General features: G+C 44.7%; 2 protein-coding genes across 2 annotated transcripts; one reads left to right on the forward strand and one right to left on the reverse strand.

The window, feature by feature from the left end:
- Positions 1-978: 978 nt before the first annotated feature.
- LOC118645829 lies at positions 979-3,689 on the reverse strand. Its single transcript, XM_036287568.1, has 2 exons — positions 2,486-3,689; positions 979-2,393 (listed from the first exon to the last, which is right to left on the reverse strand). The coding sequence occupies exons 1-2, from the start codon at positions 2,687-2,689 to the stop codon at positions 2,265-2,267; spliced, it is 333 nt and encodes a 110-aa protein (XP_036143461.1). The 5' UTR covers positions 2,690-3,689; the 3' UTR covers positions 979-2,264.
- A 4,546-nt stretch (positions 3,690-8,235) lies between these two features.
- LOC118645791 (uncharacterized protein K02A2.6-like) lies at positions 8,236-11,263 on the forward strand. Its single transcript, XM_036287501.1, has 2 exons — positions 8,236-9,432; positions 9,542-11,263. The coding sequence occupies exons 1-2, from the start codon at positions 8,236-8,238 to the stop codon at positions 11,261-11,263; spliced, it is 2,919 nt and encodes a 972-aa protein (XP_036143394.1).
- The last annotated feature ends 11,489 nt before the right edge of the window (positions 11,264-22,752 follow it).

A 22,752-nucleotide genomic window follows, 5' to 3' on the forward strand; every position in this document is an offset into this window, starting at 1 on the left:
TACGTATATATTATAAACTAACGCAATTATATTATTTTTTATAAAAGCAATTAAATTTTGTAAAACATATTAAAAATAAATAGCATTAATTTATTTACTTATTAATTTCATTGTTAAATTTATCTTTTTCCATAACCTTAATAATTTGATGGAAATTGCGATCTATTTAGCATTAACACTTTGAAGCGTTCAAGTGGTTAATTAGATAATTAACTATATATATATAGATCATATATTCTAAGAAAAATTGAATAGTACATTTATTATCCTATTTTTGTTTAGTACATGATGAATTTAGATTTTGTGCATTTTTTGTGCGCAGTAATTATAGACAAACCGTTATATTTTGAAAACATTATCTTTATGATAATTTTTTTAAATATTAAATGGATCTCTCATTCAAAATGTTATAGTGTTGTCTGATTTCTAAGTTAACTACGACGCGCATGGACGGCTTAAAAATCAGACAGCATTGTGATATCTTCTTTGAGACATTAAGCTGATATCATTTAGCTGATGTCATAAGGATAACATTTTCAAGAAACTTAAATGAAACTCTTCAGTGAGATATCTCAAAGGACCTCTCTTAGTAGACGTCTCTGATAAATGTTACCACTATTTTAACATCATTTCCAAGATACCTAAATGTTTTTTTTTTTAAGTTGTCTTAAAGTTTTCATTCTGACAAGCATGTTGTTTGGGTAACTTCCACCATGGAAGTAAATGTTCCATAGAACTATGGAAGTTTAGTGAATCCCTAATGAACGTCTATCTAACTTCTACCATGGAAGTAAATGTTCCATACAGCTATGGAAGTTTAATGGATCCTTAATGGACGTCTGTCTAACTTCCATCATGGAAGTAAATGTTCCATAGAGCTATGGAAGTTCAGTGGATCCCTAATAGACGTCTATCTAACTTCCACCATGGAAGAAAACATCCAATGGAGCTATAGATGTTTAATGGATCCCTAATGGATGTCTATTAACTTCCGCCATGGAGGTAAACCTCCAATAGAGCCATGGAAGTTTACTGGATCCCTAATGGACGTCTATCTAACTTCTGCAATGGAGGTAAACCTCCAATGGAGCTAAGGAAGTTTATTAGGCCTCTAATGGACGTAGTGTTGTAAAATGTGAATTTTATTTTCTTCTCAGGCTGTGTGTATACAAAATTTATTATTCACAAGCGTTTTCATTGGTAACTCTGAATCAGTGCATGACGCTCGAGTGTTTAGAATCTCCCCAGTGGCTCGGTACTTTTAGAGCAACCAGAAATTTACTTTCCAAATTACCTTGTTGGTGACGCTGCATATGGTATCTATCCAAATATTATGATTACGTTTAAGGATAATGGTTATTTGAGTCATAGGCAAAAGAATCTCAACTTTTGTCAATCTCCAGCCCGAATTGTGATTGAAAGAGCCTTTGGTATCTGGAAAACGCGCTGGAGGAGTGTTTTAGACTGCTTGCCTATGATTACATTAGAGAAAATACCGGAATATTTAATAGCAACTACTGTCTTGCATAATATTTGCATTTTAAATAAGGATTTAATTGATATCAATGTGATGCCAAGCCAAAATATTCAGTATGATAGATTGATATCAGATAGAGTGAATAATGGCAATAGAAAACGACAAAGAATAATGAATAGCTTAATTATGAGATACAATTAATATGCTTTTTTTTAAGTGTAATATATCTTTTTATTAACCCTTATAAATTCCTTATAAACTATAAATATGTAAGTATATGAATTAAATTATTTTAGCCCTAAGGCTTTTTATTTCTATGCGTCTGTCCTAGTGTAATGCTTTTATATTTAAACATAAAAATATACCAGTATGTGAATTAGACTTTTAATCTAAACTTACTAAACGATATTGATAATTACATTTACGAAACGTAGAGCTAATTTCACAATAGTATCACATAAATCAGTACAGTCGTAAATTGGAACAGGTACATAAATTTGTAAGAAATTATAATAAAAGTGAGTGTAATAATAAAAATAAAAGTATAATAAAATCAAAGGACGTAACATTTTTCATATAAGAGTAGTTAGTCAAATAATTTTTTCCCTGAAATAGCTTCGCAAATTTTTTCAATACATCCATTTTTTCTTTATGTTGTTTTTCTTTTTGCTCTTTTAGTTCTTGCAGTTCAACTAGCTTTCTTTCCTCTTTTCTCTTCTCTCTCTCCTGTCTATCTTGTTTCATTTGCTTCACAAATTCTTCTAGAACTTTTTCAGATTTTGATTTCTTAGTGGCAGACATTTCTTATAATATTTATATTCTCATCTGTTAAACTTGCCGAGGATGAAAGTCCAGCCTCTGTTGCTATTGCTTTCGGATTGGCCCATCCTGATTTTCCGAATAATTCATACATTTTCTAAAAGTAAAAAAATATATCACAGTTACACAGACTTATTTATGTGTAAAAAAAAAACTAAAGCTGAACATCATGCATTGTGGATAATATACCTCAAAATATTGCCATGACTTTTGATTATTTCCTGATATGCTATTGTGGTCTATGATTTTTCGATACATTTTTTTCATGCTGTTCATTTTTGACTGACTTTGTGTGCCTGACACTGTAATTCTTGAATCAATTTTGTTCATGTCGCTTGCAATGCTATTCCAGATTTTTGAATGACGTTTTGTACCTGATGAGAACTCATTCATCCATTCCTTATATCTTTTCAAGAGCAAATATACTTTCTTCGAAGATCATATGAATAAAGACTTGTCACTCTCTATGAGATATCCAAGAGATCATTTAATTAAAAACAATGACCCATAGAGAAATGACCCATCAATTTGATGTCGAATCCATTATCATTTATCATTTCTCGCTAAATTATTATTAGGCACTAGTAACTAAATTCATACGTATCAGTTGACTCATCGACATTTCGTGTCGAAGTGTCGGACGATGGGATGTGCAGGGTATCTGCCTCTGAAGCAAACGAAGATGGACCAGGAGATAAATCTTCCTCCATACAAACATTTCCTTCTGACAATGACACTGACAATGACGAATATACAGTCTGTTAAATAAGAGCGTGGCCGGATAAATTTATAAAAAAACTTATTAAATAAAATTTTTATATACATATATGCATTATACTCGATAAGAAGAAGGATGCAATTATGTTAATAATGCGTCCAATCATCATCAGCGTCGATAATTGCCTGGCATCTCCGAGGCATGCTTTCGACTAAATTGACGGCGTATTCTAACGGCAATGATCTCCAGATCCAACAAATCTCGCAAAATAATTCCTTCAAAGTGTGCGTGCGTTTTCCACGAAGCTTCTGCTTAATATATGCCCAAACATTTTTGATAGGATTTGCATCGGACGACTGCGACGGCCATCCAATGTAACGATGCCAGATTGCTTCTTCCACTCGGTACAGAACTTGCTGCGGTGTTTAGGATCGTTGTCCTTCTGCAGAATCCAATCCTCAACACACATACTTACATCAATTACACCTATTACAAAGCATACTTACATACATTAATTTATTATCTAATTTTCTTTCTTCTTTAAAAATATTATACACATAAAAAAAGAAAAAAGAAATACAATATACACAACATACATAAATCTTCTTTAAAGTAATATGATATTGACACTGAAATGTAACGAAATATTGTCAGCTCTGACTCTTCTTCTTGTTTTTTTATCTACCTACCTACCTACCTACCTACCTACCTACCTACCTACCTACCTACCTACCTACCTACCTACCTACCTACCTACCTACCTACCTACCTACCTACCTACCTACCTACCTACCTACCTACCTACCTACCTACCTACCTACCTACCTACCTACCTACCTACCTACCTACCTACCTACCTACCTACCTACCTACCTACCTACCTACCTACCTACCTACCTACCTACCTACCTACCTACCTACCTACCTACCTACCTACCTACCTACCTACCTACCTACCTACCTACCTACCTACCTACCTACCTACCTACCTACCTACCTACCTACCTACCTACCTACCTACCTACCTACCTACCTACCTACCTACCTACCTACCTACCTACCTACCTACCTACCTACCTACCTACCTACCTACCTACCTACCTACCTACCTACCTACCTACCTACCTACCTACCTACCTACCTAAAATGATATCCGAAACTAAAAATGATATCCGTAAGCGGAAAATAATAATGATTAGGGTGCGGTCCCATGGACTGATATTTTCCGCGTAACGCGTATTACGTAAACAATCGGAGACGTTCCGCGTTTTCTGTGTTCGTTTTCAAAAGTTGCGTAGTACGCGAGTTTGTGCGACTTGTGTATATAAGCGTGGTATGGCGTGGTACTTAGTGGTGTATAGGCGACATGGAGGCATCTGTAAGTTATTCTTTAGAAATTATTTATTATTCTTTAGTTTAGAGTTTACTGTAAAAATATGTAAACAGCTGTGTTAATTTACTCTTATATTTTTTTTATTTCTATATTTATTTGTTCTATGTTGGTTTGATGTATGTTATAGGTTATGTTATTTAGTTCTTAATTTGTTAACACAATTTTATTTTTGTTTACAGCAAATTAAATGTGGATATTGTGGTTGGTTCCTAGCACATTAATGCCAAAATATATTAGATCATACATGTTTCCAAGAATATAACGAAAAGAAGGACGCATTAAACATAGATGAAAATAATATAGCTACTATTGGTATAAATACAAATATTTATTATACATATATATCATTTTGTACATTATATGCAATGCATTATTGTAATTAAACTGTTTTTTACAGTGAATAGATTGGTTGAAGATGAATTATTGTCATCCGATAGTTGTAATATAGATTTGGATGAACGTTTTATAATGGCAGTAATAGATAGGCCATCATTATACGATCACCGTTTAAATATTAAAGAAAGATCGAGAGTGAAAAAAGCAGCATTGTAAGAAGAAGTACAAAATACAATTGATAGTACGTATATGTAAATTAAAAAATTTATTCTGGACATTTTTACGTTGTGAGAATTTTTTAATAATCACTTGTAATAATCACTTATTAACAAGACTTTTATTGTTTTATTTAAAATTGTGTGACAAAATTTAAAAATAATTTTATTAAACAACTAATATCAGTATAAAAGAATTACAAAAAAAATGGAAATATCACCGCGACTGTTATATGAGGGCCAAAAAAAATAAAACAGTATGTATCTAGTGACCACCGAATGGATCTAGTGCATCTTCAGCAAATTTAAAACCAAGTTATAGATTTTTTGAAATAATGAGACTTTTGGATGATACATTTCAGACTGCACCGTATGTATTGTGATACGAAATCACTTAGGGTGCTGTCCCATGGTCTCGGAAAACGGAATCGGAACGAGCGCATCACCAATCACGGGACCGTTTTGACGGAATTAGTAAAAGAATTCTATCAGAACGATCCCGTGATTGGTGATCCGCTCGTTCCGATTCCGTTTTCCGAGGCCATGGGACAGCATATGACACCTTACATGTTTACTTCGGCTATGTTCCGATATACACAGCCAGTACTAAAAATCTATAGTTTATGTTACGTATACTATAAATTTTCAGTGTTGGCAGTAAATTTCGGAATGCAGCCTTATTATTTAACATAATATTTTACAGAACAATAAGCACATTATTGAAGACAATTGAAGAAACATCTTTGAATCAAAAGGAAAAAGAAAGTAATGACTTCTCAGACAGATCAGATGTTGAGTCAGGGATATGTTATCAAGCATCAGCTCAAAGTCGTAAACTTTTATCATTAGCCTCAACATCTACCGCATCAGCTAAAAAAAAGTATATATGTATAATTATATGTTAGATCAGTATATTTTTTAAAATTTTTTCTAACGTTAATTCAATTCTGCTTACAGAACAAAAGAAGGACAAACAGTCAGAGGAAATGCAAACTGCCGTATTGGATATTTTAAAGATGCCTGTTGCAGAAACTGACGCTGTAGATGGCTTTTTAAAGACTCTAGGGGAAGCTTTACGCCGTTTGCCATATCGAAAAAGAAGTATGTTGCAAATTAAATTTCTGCAAATGACTACAACGGTAGAGTTTGAAGACAAAGAGACAAGTTAATAAGTTATTAACCAAAGATTATATCATAAAAAACGTTATTAAGTGATTAAGAACGTGTAACGAACCTCCCGTCCGCCGGCATCACCGACCGCGCGCGGCCCGGCCGAACATCCGCCGGACCGCACAAACGGGCACCGGCCCGTCCTAATCGTCCGCATTAAAAGCGTCGAGACGAGACATCGTCTCCGCTCCGCGTATTTCCCCGCACGTCCCCAACCTCCACGGGGGGGGGGAGCAAGTGCGGGGAAACCCGAAGATCCGCGAGGATCCCCGATCCTCCACCCGAGCGGGTATAAAAAGCCGCTCCGGTGGAGGCTGCGACACTTCTCGCTCCGACCGTACGCTGGATTCCGATTCCGACCAGAGTACGATCCTGAGAAGCTTCCTGCGACCGGCAAATAGGGTAGAGTGTTCTCCGCCTTAACCGAGAGCTCTCGGTACCGCTCGCACTCCAGATCCCAATCATCTCCGTAGCAGAGGGTAGAGCGTACTCCGCCTTCGCCGAGAGTTCTCGGCTACGGACCTTCCTTAATCGCCCGATCACCAGGCTCGAACACAACGGGGGTGGAGAGCTCTCCGCCTCCCTCGAGAGATCTCGAGATCGACCAGGTGTTTTCCTCAAAAATCTCGAAAGAAATCATCGCACAGCGTAAACAGCCCGCGCCTCACGCCGCACACCGCGCACCACCGGTCTCGAGGCACCGGCGGTTACCGCCCGCCACACCGCTCGCTTCACCGCGCCACGAAGCGCCGCTTCGCGCGCCAGGGCATTGCCCGCCGGCCCGTCACCGCGCACCGCGATCATCACCAAGCGAAACACACACGCGACAGCGAAACAGCTGTTTTACCTGCGACACGAAAACTCACACATACACACGCACATACACACACACACACCACACTTGTAAATAGTACATTCCGCCACACGACTCCTCATACACACCAACACAACAACGAATGTAAATAGCTTGTACATAATTGCAAGGCATAGAAATATAGATCTACTCGTAATAAAACCGCGTCTATTGTCTCAGGGACCTTCTCACACCCGATCCTAGCAGACTAAGCCCGCGTGGAAAATACGGTCCGTTACATTGGCGCCCGAACAGGGACTCGAAGAAACACGTGCCGTGAGACAATAGACCAGCCATGCCGAAAACATGGATCTACCTTACACCGAAAGACGAGCTAGTCGCCACGCTACGCCGGCTCGGCCTCGATACAAACGGAACGCTCGACGAGATCCGTCGTCGCCTGAGTGACTATGTCACACAACACCCGGGGGAATTCCCCGCCATGTCATTACCGCCGGGAACATCGACGGACGCGCCACGCATTATAATTGACACCCCCGCGACCGAAAGCACCCGCGAATCTACCGCTAAAGCTATGAATCAGATCCGTAAGTGGGGATGCCACTTCGACGGAAAAGACCCGATGTCCTTCCTAGAACGAATAGACGAATTAAAGACCGGATACGAATACGACGACCGCCAGCTGCTCCGCGGACTCCCAGAACTGCTCAAAGGAGAGGCTCTCCTCTGGTACCGAAACAACCGGCAAAACTGGGGGGCCTGGGACGATTTCGTGCGTGAATTCCGCGACTATTATCTGCCCCACCGCTACATCACGCAACTCCGCCGCGAAATACAGGCGCGCACGCAGAAACCAGGAGAAAAGTACCGGAAATTTGCAACTGAAATCCTCACAATGATGCGACGCGCGGGGGGCTATTCTACCATCGAACAGCTCGACATGTTATACGAGAATATGGAGCCACGATACAAACTCTATGTACGCCGCGAGGAAATTCACCGTCCGAACGACTTATTGACACGCGCCGAGAATTTCGAGACGCTCGAAGAGCAGTGCAAAGCGCGACAGACCCCGCAAAAGGAAATTGTCGCCGCCGCGACAAGCTACGATAAAAATGAATGCTGCTGGCGATGCAAGCAACGCGGACACACCAGATTCGATTGCCGGCGCATACCGCGGAAATTTTGTTCGCAGTGTGGGAAAGACGGGGTACTAACGAGGGACTGTCATCCGCCACCGGGAAACGCCGCCAGGGCCGAGGGAAGCGCGGTCGCGCCCCGTCCCTCCGAATAATGTATAAACCGCGACCGCACCTACCATTACGAATCCGCGGCCGTCCGTTCCTCGCGCTCCTGGACACCGGCTCCGAGGCCTCGTTCGTCAGCCCCCAGACCGCCGCCATATTAGAAACCGACGGATTCCCGACAAAACCGGCCACCGGTCGCGTCCACCTGGCCAACGGGTCAAATACACGTATCACGGGCTACATGACCCTGCCAGTTGCGACGTCCGGCCCCGAGATCTGGCACGACTTTCAAATCATGCCGGGCCTCGACGCCGAAATCTTAGCCGGCGTCGACTTCTGGGCACGGCTGCGCCAGGCCATTCCTCCGCCGCCGATCAAGCGCGCCTACGCTGCCACACCGCGGCAGGTGGCGGAGACGTGCCACGGGGGTCTCACCCCAAGCGAGCAGCGACACCTCCGCGAATTCCTAGACACGGAATTACCGCTTTTCGAGAACGTGCGCGGACCCACCGACCGCATCCAGCACGCCATCCGCATACATGGTCACCCACCAATCAAGCAGCGGTACCGACCGCGCAACCCGGCCATGCAGGCCATCATCGACACCGAAGTAGAGGGGATGCTCCGCGAGGGAGTGATTGAGCCCTCTCGCAGCGCGTGGAGCTCCCCGATCGTGATCGTCAAGAAAAAGGACGGCAAACCTCGTTTCTGCGTGGATTTCCGCCGCGTGAACGAAGTCACCGAACCAGATGCCTACCCGCTGCCACAGATTGCAGCCACACTCGACAAGCTCCGGGGGGCAAAGTACCTGACCACGTTAGACCTAAAGAGCGGGTACTGGCAGGTACCGCTCGACACCGCCAGCCGCCCGGTGACCGCGTTCACCGTTCCCGGAAAAGGCCTATTCCAGTTTCGAGTGATGCCGTTCGGCCTGCACTCCGCCCCCGCGACCTTCCAACGCCTGCTGGACGCGGTTCTGGGACCCGAACTCGAGCCGCACGTCTTCGTATATCTAGACGATATTATCATCGTCAACAGCGCGTTCGACGAACATATCCGGACGATACAGGAAGTGTTCCGCCGTCTCCGCGAGGCGCGCCTCCGCCTGAACCCCGATAAGTGCAAGTTCTGCGTCGACCAGCTCACGTACTTGGGGCATGTGGTAGACCGCGAGGGGATACGCACCGACCCCGACAAGACCAAGGCCATCGCGGAATGGGAACCCCCGAGGAACGTAAAACAAGTACGTCAGTTCCTCGGGATCGCGTCATGGTACCGTCGGTTCGTGAAGAACTTCGCCTCCGTCGCGGCGCCCTTGACCGCCCTGACAAAAAAAAAACGCACCATGGGAGTGGGGCACGAATCAGCAGGAAGCCTTTAACGACCTCAAGCGCACCCTGACCACCGCCCCGGTACTCGCCTGCCCCGACTTCTCCCGACAGTTTGTCCTACAGACCGACGCGAGCACAACGGGGCTGGGCGCCGTGCTGACGCAGAACTTTCCCGAGGGGGAGCGCGTCATCGCATACGCTAGCCGTACTTTAAATTCCGCCGAACGGAACTATAGCGCGACCGAACTGGAGTGTCTCGCGGTCGTTTGGGGAATACGAAGAATGCGCTGCTACTTGGAAGGGTACCGATTCAAAGTCATCACCGACCACCAATCCTTGCGGTGGTTGAGTCACATCGATTCACCGACTGGGAGACTCGGACGCTGGGCATTCGAGCTCCAGCAATACAATTTCGAAATTCAATACCGTAAGGGCACGCTGAACCGAGTGGCCGACGCGCTCTCTCGCCGACATGCTACGCACGCTATTACCCTACCAGACTGCGCGTGGTACCGTCGCACATGGCGAGCCGTAAGAAACGCACCCCGCGAACATCCCGACCTCCGGATAGAGGGCAACCGCCTTCGCAAGCACCTACTCCACACGCTGGATTTTAGAGACACCCCACCGGAAACCCAGTGGAAGGAATGCGTACCCACGAAGGAACGCGGCGAACTACTGCGGCGGTACCACGACGAGCCGACCGCGGGACACCTGGGGGTCGCGAAAACGATCGCGCGCATCGCGGAGCACTATTACTGGCCGGGTATGTTCGGCGAAATCTCGCGATACGTCCGCCGCTGCCGCGAATGCCTGGCGCATAAGCCCGCTCAAACACGTCCCGCCGGCCTGTTACACCCTACGACGGTCACACGACCCTGGCAGCAGGTGACCATCGACCTGATTGGCCCGCTGCCCCGCACCACGCGAGGGAACACCTGGGTGCTGACGATGCAGGACCGCTTCACCCGGTGGCTTGAGGTGCGCACACTTCGACGCGCTTCCGCGAGCAGCGTCGTTTCTAGCCTTTCCGAGGCCATTATCCTCCGCCACGGATGCCCTGAGAAGATCCTCTCCGACAACGGGACGCAGCTGCGGTCGTCACTATTCGAGCAGTTACTCGTAAAGAGCGGCATCCGCCACCGACTGGCCCCGGCGTACGCTCCTCACTGCAACCCCGTCGAACGCACGAACCGTATCATTAAGACGATGATGGCGCAATACGTCCGTCGGAATCACCGTGCTTGGGATGAGCATATTGGGGAATTCCAGTTCGCGTATAACACCGCGCGACACGACGCCACGGGCTACTCACCCGCATTTCTACTCTACGGACGCGAATTACGGCGACCCACCGAGCCCGCCACCAAGGGGCGAACTCCGCGACACTCCCTGCAGCAACGCTTGCAGGAAGCGTACGAGCTCGTGCGAATCAAGACCGCGCGCGCTTTCCAACATCAGGAAAAATATTACAACCTACGCCGCCGCGACTGGCGACCGAAAATAGGAGAGTGGGTGTGGAAGCGCGACCACCCCCTCTCCAAACGCGCGGACGCGTTTAATGCCAAATTAGCTTCTAAATTCATTGGACCCTTGGAGGTGCGTCGCATCGTCTCCCCCGTTATAGTTGATCTGCGAGGATCGAGTGGGAAATGGTACCGGCACATACATACACAGGATTTAAAGGTCGCCGACCCCCCGCAAGCAGCCGACACCGAAGATGTAAACACATCTGAGGAATAAGAGACAACGACCCGATAACAAAAACGACCGAAAAGAAAGAAAGGAGGGGGCCCAGCAGAGCTGTACCGGAGGCGCGAAACAGAGAGCATCTCACTTCGCTCGAAACAATGGACCGAGACGAGATCCTCGCTGCGATAAATGCATTCCTGGAGGAGCCTGAGGAATACGATCCGGCGCAACCCGGATTTGACTGACTCGGCACCAACACCGCACCACCGCCACCAGAACCACCGGCACCCAAGGTTGCACTGGTAGGCTACCGGAAGGGACGGTTAGTACAGCCGTCGGACCGGCGGAATACAGAGAAGAACGCCTGGCTCACAGAACCACCACCGACCCGGCCACGGCGACCACCATCAACCACGCCACCACCTCCGCGTCCGACCCTGGAACCTGTGCGGGTGTATGGTCCGGCTCCTCCACCGCCCATCCTCGTCGAGGTAGCACCGGGGATCACAGTGGACGTACCGCATTTTGCAGTTCACGTCAGCCGCCAGTATAAGGCCCGCCTAGGCAACCGTCGCTGGCATCTACGCTTCGACCGCGTGGGCCGACTACGCTCCTGTAAGGAGAAATCCTATGCCCCCACAGCGGGGCCATAGGCGCCTCAAATGCAGGCGCTATCTAACGGGGGGGGTGATGTAACGAACCTCCCGTCCGCCGGCATCACCGACCGCGCGCGGCCCGGCCGAACATCCGCCGGACCGCACAAACGGGCACCGGCCCGTCCTAATCGTCCGCATTAAAAGCGTCGAGACGAGACATCGTCTCCGCTCCGCGTATTTTCCCGCACGTCCCCAACCTCCACGGGGGGGGGGGGAGCAAGTGCGGGGAAACCCGAAGATCCGCGAGGATCCCCGATCCTCCACCCGAGCGGGTATAAAAAGCCGCTCCGGTGGAGGCTGCGACACTTCTCGCTCCGACCGTACGCTGGATTCCGATTCCGACCAGAGTACGATCCTGAGAAGCTTCCTGCGACCGGCAAATAGGGTAGAGTGTTCTCCGCCTTAACCGAGAGCTCTCGGTACCGCTCGCACTCCAGATCCCAATCATCTCCGTAGCAGAGGGTAGAGCGTACTCCGCCTTCGCCGAGAGTTCTCGGCTACGGACCTTCCTTAATCGCCCGATCACCAGGCTCGAACACAACGGGGGTGGAGAGCTCTCCGCCTCCCTCGAGAGATCTCGAGATCGACCAGGTGTTTTCCTCAAAAATCTCGAAAGAAATCATCGCACAGCGTAAACAGCCCGCGCCTCACGCCGCACACCGCGCACCACCGGTCTCGAGGCACCGGCGGTTACCGCCCGCCACACCGCTCGCTTCACCGCGCCACGAAGCGCCGCTTCGCGCGCCAGGGCATTGCCCGCCGGCCCGTCACCGCGCACCGCGATCATCACCAAGCGAAACACACACGCGACAGCGAAACAGCTGTTTTACCTGCGACACGAAAACTCACACATACACACGCACATACACACACACACACCACACTTGTAAATAGTACATTCCGCCACACGACTCCTCATACACACCAACACAACAACGAATGTAAATAGCTTGTACATAATTGCAAGGCATAGAAATATAGATCTACTCGTAATAAAACCGCGTCTATTGTCTCAGGGACCTTCTCACACCCGATCCTAGCAGACTAAGCCCGCGTGGGAAATACGGTCCGTTACAAACGTTATTAAATTATTCAGAAACTATATGTAATGTTATTAATACTGAGCAATAATAATATGTAATGTTGTTAATACTGAGCAATAATAATATATTATTGACCAATTTAATCCAGTACTATTTTGTTAGATATTATATTAAGAAAAATATATGTTTTGTTTTGTATTTACATTTCTGTGATTATAGTTGTACATTATATTTTATTTTTGTACAATACATGTAACAAATATTGAGACAATATATTAGAGTTTAATATTAATACATCAAATTTTATGTGGAGTATATTATACATTATGATAACTTAGTTAAATTCTTTTTATACCATAAGTCATTCTTAGAATCCGTTACTTAATAGTGTAGGTATTAAGTGAGGTCACAAAACGTACACTCTGACCACATTATATTTTCTTTATATGTTTATGTATTAAAAACAAAAAATTCAAAATTCATTGCAAAATACTTTTTCCAATTGCCATGGAACTGCACCATATCCTTCAAAATATTCAGCAAATGTATTTCTAATAGACACCACATTTTGGGAAGAAGAATGTGTTTCATAAACACAATCTTGAAAAGCTTCCTGTGTAAATGTATTATCAGTTGAAGTTATAGTGGAATAATACCTTTTATTATCTTGGTGATTAATTATAAAATTGTGCAAACAGCATGTTGCTTGCACAATTTTTTTACTTAAAGTAACAGATGCTATAATCGGTTTTCTGTTGATTCGTCATCTTGCAGTTAATATTCCAAAAGAATTTTCTACTACACATCTTGCTCGACTCAATCTATAATAAATATTTTTCTTGTTTTATCAAGTTTTTGATTTCTTGAATATGGTCGCATCAGATAGTTTCTCAAGGCAAAAGCTTCATCTGCCACGATCACATATGGTAATACGGGACCTCCGTTATTAACATTTTCTTGTGACGGTATTTGTAAAGAATTTTCTTCTAAAGCAGCATATAATTTGCTATATTTCGGAACACTCCACCATCACTTTGTCGTCCTTCTGCTCCAATGTTTACGACAATAAATCGATATTGTGCATCACATAGTGCAAATAAATTAAAACTGTGCTGACTCTTATAATTGTAATAATTAAGTTGATCCACTGTTGAGAGGAGCCTGTATATCAAGTTTAATACAAATCACTCTCTTGACATATAATAAACCCAGCAAATACAATCTAACATGTAATACACGCGTTATATAAAACAGTTACACTGTTGAGTGGGAAATTACAATCAACAGGTATGTTACATGTTACATTGTATTTGCTGGGAAAGTAAAAGAAAAAGAAATGTAGACATTAACATACCTGAATTACAACATGTTTTCCATCCATAGCTCCTATGCAGTGTGGAAAATTCCACTTTTTTTCAAATTTACTTGCTACATTTTTCCAGAAGTCATTGCTAAATTGTGGAAAAACTTCTTCGCGTAATGTAGTCCAAATAGCTTTACAAGTATCTAACACAATTTTCGAAATAGTACTAGTTCCTACGCGAAATGCATAGGAAAGAGATTTCATATTGTCTCCTGTAGCTAAATAACGAAGACATATTTCCAGACGTGTATTTGGTGGTATAGGTTCTTGAATACACTTTTGCTTTATTATATATGGTCTGACGATATTTAATAATTTTTTGTACGTTTCCATATTCATGCGGAAATAATTGATGAATTTTTGAACCCCTGGAGGCGGTTTCAAGGTTAGGTTAGGTTAGGTTAGGTTCTGCGCAGGGGGATTGTCGGCTACAATCCGGGGCTTAGCGCTCCCCCGCTACCGAGCTAACTAGTGAGTTAACTGGTCCTCGTTGACTGGTACCAATATGTCTACGTTGGGTCTGGGGACCGCAAATTCAACCGATCAATGCGTGGGAAAACACTTTCCTCTGCATAGTCGGACTGATTTGTGGAGTTTAATTTTTAGTTATCTTTAGCGTTAAGTTACAATAAAATCTCGCTATTTGTTGTATTCGGTTAGAGGAGAAGTTTTTCTCTAAGAATCAGGGGAATTTTCCTAAAAAAATAGCTCACAGCTAATAAATGTATTAACCGGGTATTAACCGGGAGGGTTCCTTCATAGGTTCGAGGTAGTTGAGACGATTGGGTGAGGGTTTTAGTGGGTAGACTGCGCCGACAGTTGCGACTGGGAGTTGGCGTAGAATCCCACACTATCCGGGAGTACGGGGTCCCGGGTGTCTTTTGAAGATTTTCCTCATCCGCGCAAAAGGTTAGGTCAAATTAGGTTAGGTTGTGACCGAACATGCTTACAGGTTTAAGAAAATCCTGCCGAATCTTAAGAATTCTTACTTTACACGGTCGCCAGGTCGGTGTTTATGCCCCGCCGCCAGGGTGTGGTCACGGCCCTTGAGATGACTTGGCCGGATCTCGAATATCGCCAGCTCGGCTTTGGTATGCGGAAATCCTCGCTGTTCTGTCCGCTCGAACTTGGCTGGGGACCCCCGCGTTCGTAGAATCCACTGGAACGCTCGCTGCATGGGTGTACGTCGGATGACGCAATCTCCCGCCACGATGTGTTGAACGCCCAGGATGGGAATTTCAGGAATGCACGATATTTCGGGACTTTCAAGATATCACACAACTCGGTTTATTTACAAAACACTCACGCACACACTCACAACGCGGCGTAATCGCTCACGCAGGTGTCGTGATTCACTTGTCTTAACGACGCTTCTCGCATAACGCCGTCTCGACTTACGCAAATTTATTACGCGCTCGCGATTATCTTCAGCGCGGAAATAATCTGCCGGCGAGGCTCGCGGGTGGTATCGCTAAACCAAATTAATTAGTCGCGCCCGTTGCTGCCTACGCACTATATACGTATATCACGTTAACGAGGTTACGCGGGAAACGCACGACGTACGCACGTACGTACCCTACGGCCGGTATTCATAGTCAAATCTTATTTCAAGATCGTCTCAAGCAATGTCTTAAGATGCTAATAGGGCTCTGTGATTGGTTGATGGCATCTTAAAACAGTACTTAAGATGATCTTAAATATAAGACCCGACTATGAATACCGGCCTACGATGTCTCGTTGCAGACTTTTTTAACGTTCTCTCGCTGAGCCGCTTGATCTCAAGCATCCCCACCATCCGGTGCACACCGATTGGCTGGTTGTTGTCAGGTCGTCGTCCTCCGCCAATCGGCGAGCATCGAATGGTGTCTCATTCACACTCGCTTCGTTCTCGCTCGGATGCTGTGGCACCGCATGCGCAATGCGTCAGAATTCCACAGCGTCGAGCGAGCCATGCTGCAACGCTATTGGTAACGCAGGTTCGTCCACACGGACTGCCTTAATGGCTTAAGGTCCGAAAAAGCTTAATTAATGCTTAAATGAAATGAATTGCCCAAATTGGCGTTAATTAACATAAAACAATACGAAATCATGCGCTCGCACCAAGCGATATGCGCGTTGTATCAAATCTGCGGACCTGCGTTACGTATGAAGTGAACGCGCCTTTAGCGTCACTTGACAAATAATACATATGAATAATTAACGCATAATTATGCGTTGACTATATAGAACGTTCCGGTTCGCTTGTCGTGGCATCAAAGACTTGCCAGAGAACGGTCGCGATTCCCTCCTGTCCTTCCGATATAGTAATAATTATGTAAACGTGGTAAATGACATCCCACCAATGAATGTTGAAATACAGGACTATTGTTTGGGGAATCTCGAGCGTAATCTCGCGATTAATTCGCCTCGCGTACATGGTAATCGTGTCGCGTATGTTTGACCATGGGCAACCTAACCTCCACCTGTCAAAATCTGGCTGGCTGATCCCCATGTGCCTTAAGCCGCTCGCGGTCCTCGGCTGTCTCTATCTTTGTCTAGATAAGGAGACAGATGCTTAATAGCGATATTTATGGAACGTGACAAATATAATAAGAAATATTAATGCATAAATAACATGCAACGTATGAATTTATTACGGCAATGCCGTTTAACGCACAAATATATAATAAATGGTATCCACATGCACGCACGCATGCCACACTCTCTCTTTCACACACGCACGCTCGCACGGCTCAGCGCGTATGACCGGAGTGTCCTAACGGGTGGTACGGCGTTTATTGAACATGCAGATGAACAAAATATAATCCTCGCTTCTTATCGCGAATTTGACATTCTTGTGTCGTTGTAACAAATACAAAAATATAATATGCGCTCTGCTGCGCTTACAACATGCCGCTCGCTATCGCGACGTATAGTTTTAACAAATATATATATGCTTACACGCATAACAAACGTTTTATAAAAATATATGAATTATAATAATTATAATGCGGTTTTTCCGCTATTGCAGTAACAAATCTATGTATGAATATACTAATACTTTATAGTACTTATGCGGACTTGCCGCTAACGCATATCTAGCTAAGATTAATATAATATAAACGACTTTAATGTTTAATAATATATATCTGCGGTCTCGCCGCTACAAACAGAGTTGTATTTATAACGAATAAACTAGAAATATAAATGAGTTTAACTTTATATAAAGAATATGCGGTTCTCTTGCCGCTATGACAATAAATGTTATCACAATTATGCTGTGACTCTAACTTTAATAAGAATATAAAATATTGAATATATAAAATATGAAATATAATATGAAACATAATATGTGAAATATACTATGCGATCTTTGCCGCTACACGCAATCAAATTATATGATTATATGATAGAATATAATGTGAATTGAACATAAACTATAACACGCGGTCTCGCCGCTGCGAGTATTCTCAGTACCCTTATTTACTAATTATTATGCTTAAACTAACGCACACTTTAACTATGTGTTTATATATACACTTACTAACTAATGTCTTATGATTATATTGCACGGATAACAGTTTCACGCGCACTGTGTTTATACGCCACTGACACTTTACAGCGTGACGTAATGTCCTGCTGGGGGAACGCTGGACTCCCCCTCGTCCCCTCCATGGCTTTGGGCTGTCGGCTGACTCGGCGGGACCGATGATTCATATGTCGTTGGTTCGTCCGTCGGTGCCTGGCTTGCCGGTTGCGTTGATGTCTCGTAGTCGGGCGTCGTCCTCGGCGTCGGCGTCGGCGTCGGCGTCGTCCTCGGCGTCGGCGTCGGCGTTGTCCTCGGGCTTGTCGTCGGCCTCGGCGTCGGCGTCGGCCTTGGCGTCAACGTTGGTCTCGGCGCCTCGTCCATCCTCGCCACGCTGATCCTCACGTCTCGGATCGGTGCAGCGTCGGCTGTGGCTGGCGGCTGCAAGGTTCTTCCTAAACCTAATTTGACAAGGTCGCATGCCACCTTGTCGTGGTGAGGAGGCTTAAGGGGTTACACCAACCTAGCGGGGAAAAAAAATTCGATTTTTTTTATTACATTTTCTTGAAGCTTCAAGTTTCGAGAATATATCCTGAAAGTTTTATGTTGATATCTGAAAAAATGCCGGAATTACAGAGAGTTGAGTAAAACGGGATCGAGCGTTCGAGTGCTCGAATTGGAACAATATCAACATAAATCGCCACTGGACGATAATGTGATTAAAGCCATTCGTCCAATATTTGAAAACAACTTTCTAGTGATAATTTACTGAAGAAATGCGTCGGTGGATTTACGCAAAACGTTAATGAAAGTTTGAACAATCTGATTTGGCGCATAGCGCCAAAAGTGCAGCACAGCGGTGCACACGTTTTGCAAATTGCTACCAATATTGCTGCATACACATTTAATGAAGATGCTGCCGCATATTTATTAATGATAATAAAAAAATTGTGCTGCATATTGCGAAAATCAAGACCGAGCGCGCATCGATGTGGCCGAAGTACGAGCGCAGAAGGCGACGCGCGAAGAAAGGATTGCTCGCCGTCAACAGAAGTCTTCACAGAGCGCTGCTGTTATTGGAAGGAATCTCATATGGCCCCAGAATTGCCAACTGGAGGTAAAGTGCAAAATTCGGCTATTAACAATAGTAGAACTAAATTTGAAACTTTAAATACGTTTTTCTCAAAACATGGTTTTCAAAGTCGGTGACCACCAGATCTCAAAAACTAATCGATGGATCGTTTTCAAATTTTTACACAATACTCTCAAAAACATTCTTTTGTCGGTGACGATCTATTTTTTTTTATCGATCTTCATTAAAAATTAAAAAAATGAAAAGGACAAAAATTTTTTGTTTTTTTTTTTAATTTTAACTTCAACTCATCGCCATTTTGTGTATCACAAACGATAAAATCGACAATCGGCGATCGTCACCGACAAACCACTACTGTTAATTTAAAAACACCATTTTGTTTTTTTGTTTCAGATAGATCGTTTAGACGGGACAGTGGTCACCGCAAAATGCGTTTTTCCAAACCTCAATGTGTGTCGGCGGCCATATTTCTGCTTTCTGTCGCCATTGTTTAATAAAAAAATTTTTTTATATTGTCGAAACATAAGTCAATAATCACCCAAAATTTCATTTAATTCCCTTTACCCGTTTAGGAGGAATAAAATATCAAAGTTAGGCCTGTTTTTCGACCGTCTAGGTTGGTGTAACCCCTTAAGTCGTATCTTTATGATTATCGATGATGGGACGACCAAGAGCATGCAGTATGTCTTAGAAATAAGACGTACAAGAGGTGAAGGATCTCGAGGATTGGTGGGCGTCCCCTGTGGGTACGGGGACAACCTATAAAATGCCTCTCTAAGAACGGATCTCCATAACGAGGCGGATATGGGTCGCCTCGCCTAAGCTCTTCCCGCCTCGGTTGTCCAGACCCGAAAAGCCCCCAGGCCACTGAAATAGGAGAAGGAAAACTCCGATAAAAAACCAACATCAAAAATAATGGAGGAACAATTAAATGGAAAAAACGCTGTGATTTCGGATGCCACAGACCGGCGATGCTTGGGGGGTGGTCCCTGCACCCCTTTGTCGACATCAAGCGCAGAACCTCCTCCATCGACAAGCGGAACAAGAGAGCCTATAGTAGCCCTAACGAGGGTGGACGATCCTACACCGTCCACATCTAAGGGTGTAACTGGACACCCCAGTGGCAGAAGGATTGATGACGTCTCCGAGGACATGTCATCTTCAGGGGATGAACTGGCCCTAAATATCATCGGGCGCAAACGGGGGCGTCCAATAACAACAGGAGCCTACCATATTAAGAAAGAAAAAATCAAGGCTCAGAAAAAACTGGAAGAGGAAAGAATTCCTCAAGGAATTGGACCAACCGACTTCTGAGCTAATTGAAAGAGACACCTCATTAGCGGAAATCGCCAAAGGTGGCATGGAATTAAACCTCGAGTATGCTACCACGAAAGATATAGCTGCTAAAATTCTAGCAGCAGCAACTAAAGTAGAAAAAGTGATAGTCCACTCCAGAAATCTGAAAGGCACCTTTCAGAAAATTCTGAAAGATGAAGTAGATTGGATGCGTTCTGGTGTGGCAGTTTTAGCCACACGGGCACATAAGGGCAACAATCTAGGAACAATAGCAGACGAATTGGAGCGCACGAGACATCAGTTATACTCGGCTAGGCTCCAAGTCGGAATTTTGTCTGAAAAGGTAAAAACAGGAACCGAGAACCAGCCTGAGCTCTCCCCACCAAGAAAGAGGAGAGACAAAAGAATTAGTCCTCAGGAATCGAGAAAAGGGAGAGAAGAAGGAGCCCCTTCTGTGGCCACACATACTCAAGAAGCAAGAAGGGAACCACTATTTTTCAGGCGTTACTAGTGAGGAAAGGATAGAGGAGATTATCATGCAAAAGATAAACTCCCTATTCGATAAGTGGTTAACGCGGAGATGTAACCCTCTCGGATCTGAGTTGTTCTCTGATATTGAGTCGGCTACAACTGAAAGATTTAAACAGGTGACCCAAATGCGATATAGGAGCAGCAGTACTCAATACGATGGGAAAGAAGAAGAGAAGAGGGAAAGGTGAGTACAATAGCACTTACCAGTCGGAAAACACTCGAACCCCGAATACCCTGAAAACTATCCCTGAGAAAGAGACTTGGGCCAAGGTGGTGGGAAGGCAAGCCAAAGTTAAGAAAGGAAACCTCAGGAAAGAGGTCCTTGAACGCAATGTACTTACCTCCCAAGATGAACTTCGTGATGGTGACAGCAATGGTTCTGCAGCAACGGTGACGACTGGTCCCACGATGACCATTCCGGTGACTGGCAACAATCCTGAAACAAAAAATAAAAACAAGGTTAGTAAAGTATCTAACACTAAGGTTAAAAAAAGACGCGTACCGACAGGCGCGGTCGTTAGCATATATTGCCCACACGGCAAATATGCAGAGACCCTAAAGATACTAAAGGATAAGATATCCCTTAGCGCATTGGATATAGAGGAAGTAAAGCCTAAAAAATCCTTTACAGGCCAGCTATTTCTAAAAAAACGGGGGAAAACACGAATAAAAAGGCCAACGATTTAGCCAAATATATTCGCGAAGCTTTAGTAGATAATACGGGAATTAGAGTCCTTCGACCTATCAAACAAGTAGATATCCGTATACGCGACTTGATAGAAGGTACGGATAAAAAAGAGATTATACTGGCTATTAAAAACGAGGGTAAATGCAAGATACAAGATATCACAGTGGGCCCTATTCGGCCTGCCCCCAATGGTCTCTGGTCTTGCTGGGCTAAATGCCCGTTGAAAGCAACGAACAGAATTACTGAAGGAGGAAAAATAAAGGTAGGTTGGTTAGTGGCCCGAGCTGAACTGTTACCAAAGAGGCGAAGAACGTGCTTCAGGTGCTTAGAACCCGAACACGCAACCGTCTTTTGCGACGGAAAAGACAGACGAGACTTATGTTACAGATGTGATAAGCCTACCTCTAAGCGTTGTCGTGAGGCTGCACATTGCCCGGTTTGTGCAGACGCAAGCAGAAAAGCCAACCATAGAGTTGGAAGCTTGGCGTGTCAAGCCCCTCAAAGAAGGGGAATAAGCAGACGCCTAGGAGACCTCTTCCACCGGTGGATGACGATCCACTCATGGATATGGGGTTTGAGTTCCTACCAAGAAGTCCCCCGCTGAATGTGGATGAACCCTTAGTGGAACATAGAGGCACCAAATCTCCAGTTACTTCCCGTCCTTCATCTCGGATGTCCATAGAATCTCTTGAGGAGGGGAACAGTGAAGAAATTAACGGAATCCTACGAGGAGAGGACCAACACAAAAAATTACGACAGATATAAGAAGAGCGAAACGAGCACATTGGCTGACAAAGAAGGATATCAAGTATATCCTTCTCCTAAAGAGCAACGGGTTTCGAGTGCCGACAAGCCAGAATGGATGAAGCTCCCCCCAGGCTCAAAGGAGAGATTAGAGGCAATGAAGAAGGCCTTTGCCTTCCAGAAGTCCAGAGCCTTTGGGGGAATAAATCAAAAAAGAGGAGCTTTGAAGAGTCCCTAGTCCTCCGCAGGTTGGAAAGGTGGAAAGTTCCACAGAGGTTAAAGCGGAACCAAGTCAGACCCCCCTTCACTCGCGGCAAAGAGAAGAAAAGGGAAGGGTTACGACACCCTCAGCATGCCTGGAAGCGAGTATGGCCAAGGATGTGGTTATCGAGTTGGACTCTTAATCCAGCCTTCTCCAACTTCACCCATCCTTCTTTATTTTAATAGACGGATGATTGATTGCGTGCGAGAATGTGTGTATGTATGCATATGTGCGGATGCGCAGGCATCAACCATCAGGCTGGGGTTGGGTGGCTGAATGAGGATTCTCAGTCACCCTCAAAGCCCCTCCGAGATGAAATGGAGAGAATAACGTAGTGCGGTTATTTTCTCCAACACTTT

The sequence above is a fragment of the Monomorium pharaonis genome, chromosome 5 (genome assembly GCF_013373865.1).
Source record: "Monomorium pharaonis isolate MP-MQ-018 chromosome 5, ASM1337386v2, whole genome shotgun sequence".
In the NCBI taxonomy this organism is placed as follows: domain Eukaryota; kingdom Metazoa; phylum Arthropoda; class Insecta; order Hymenoptera; family Formicidae; genus Monomorium; species Monomorium pharaonis.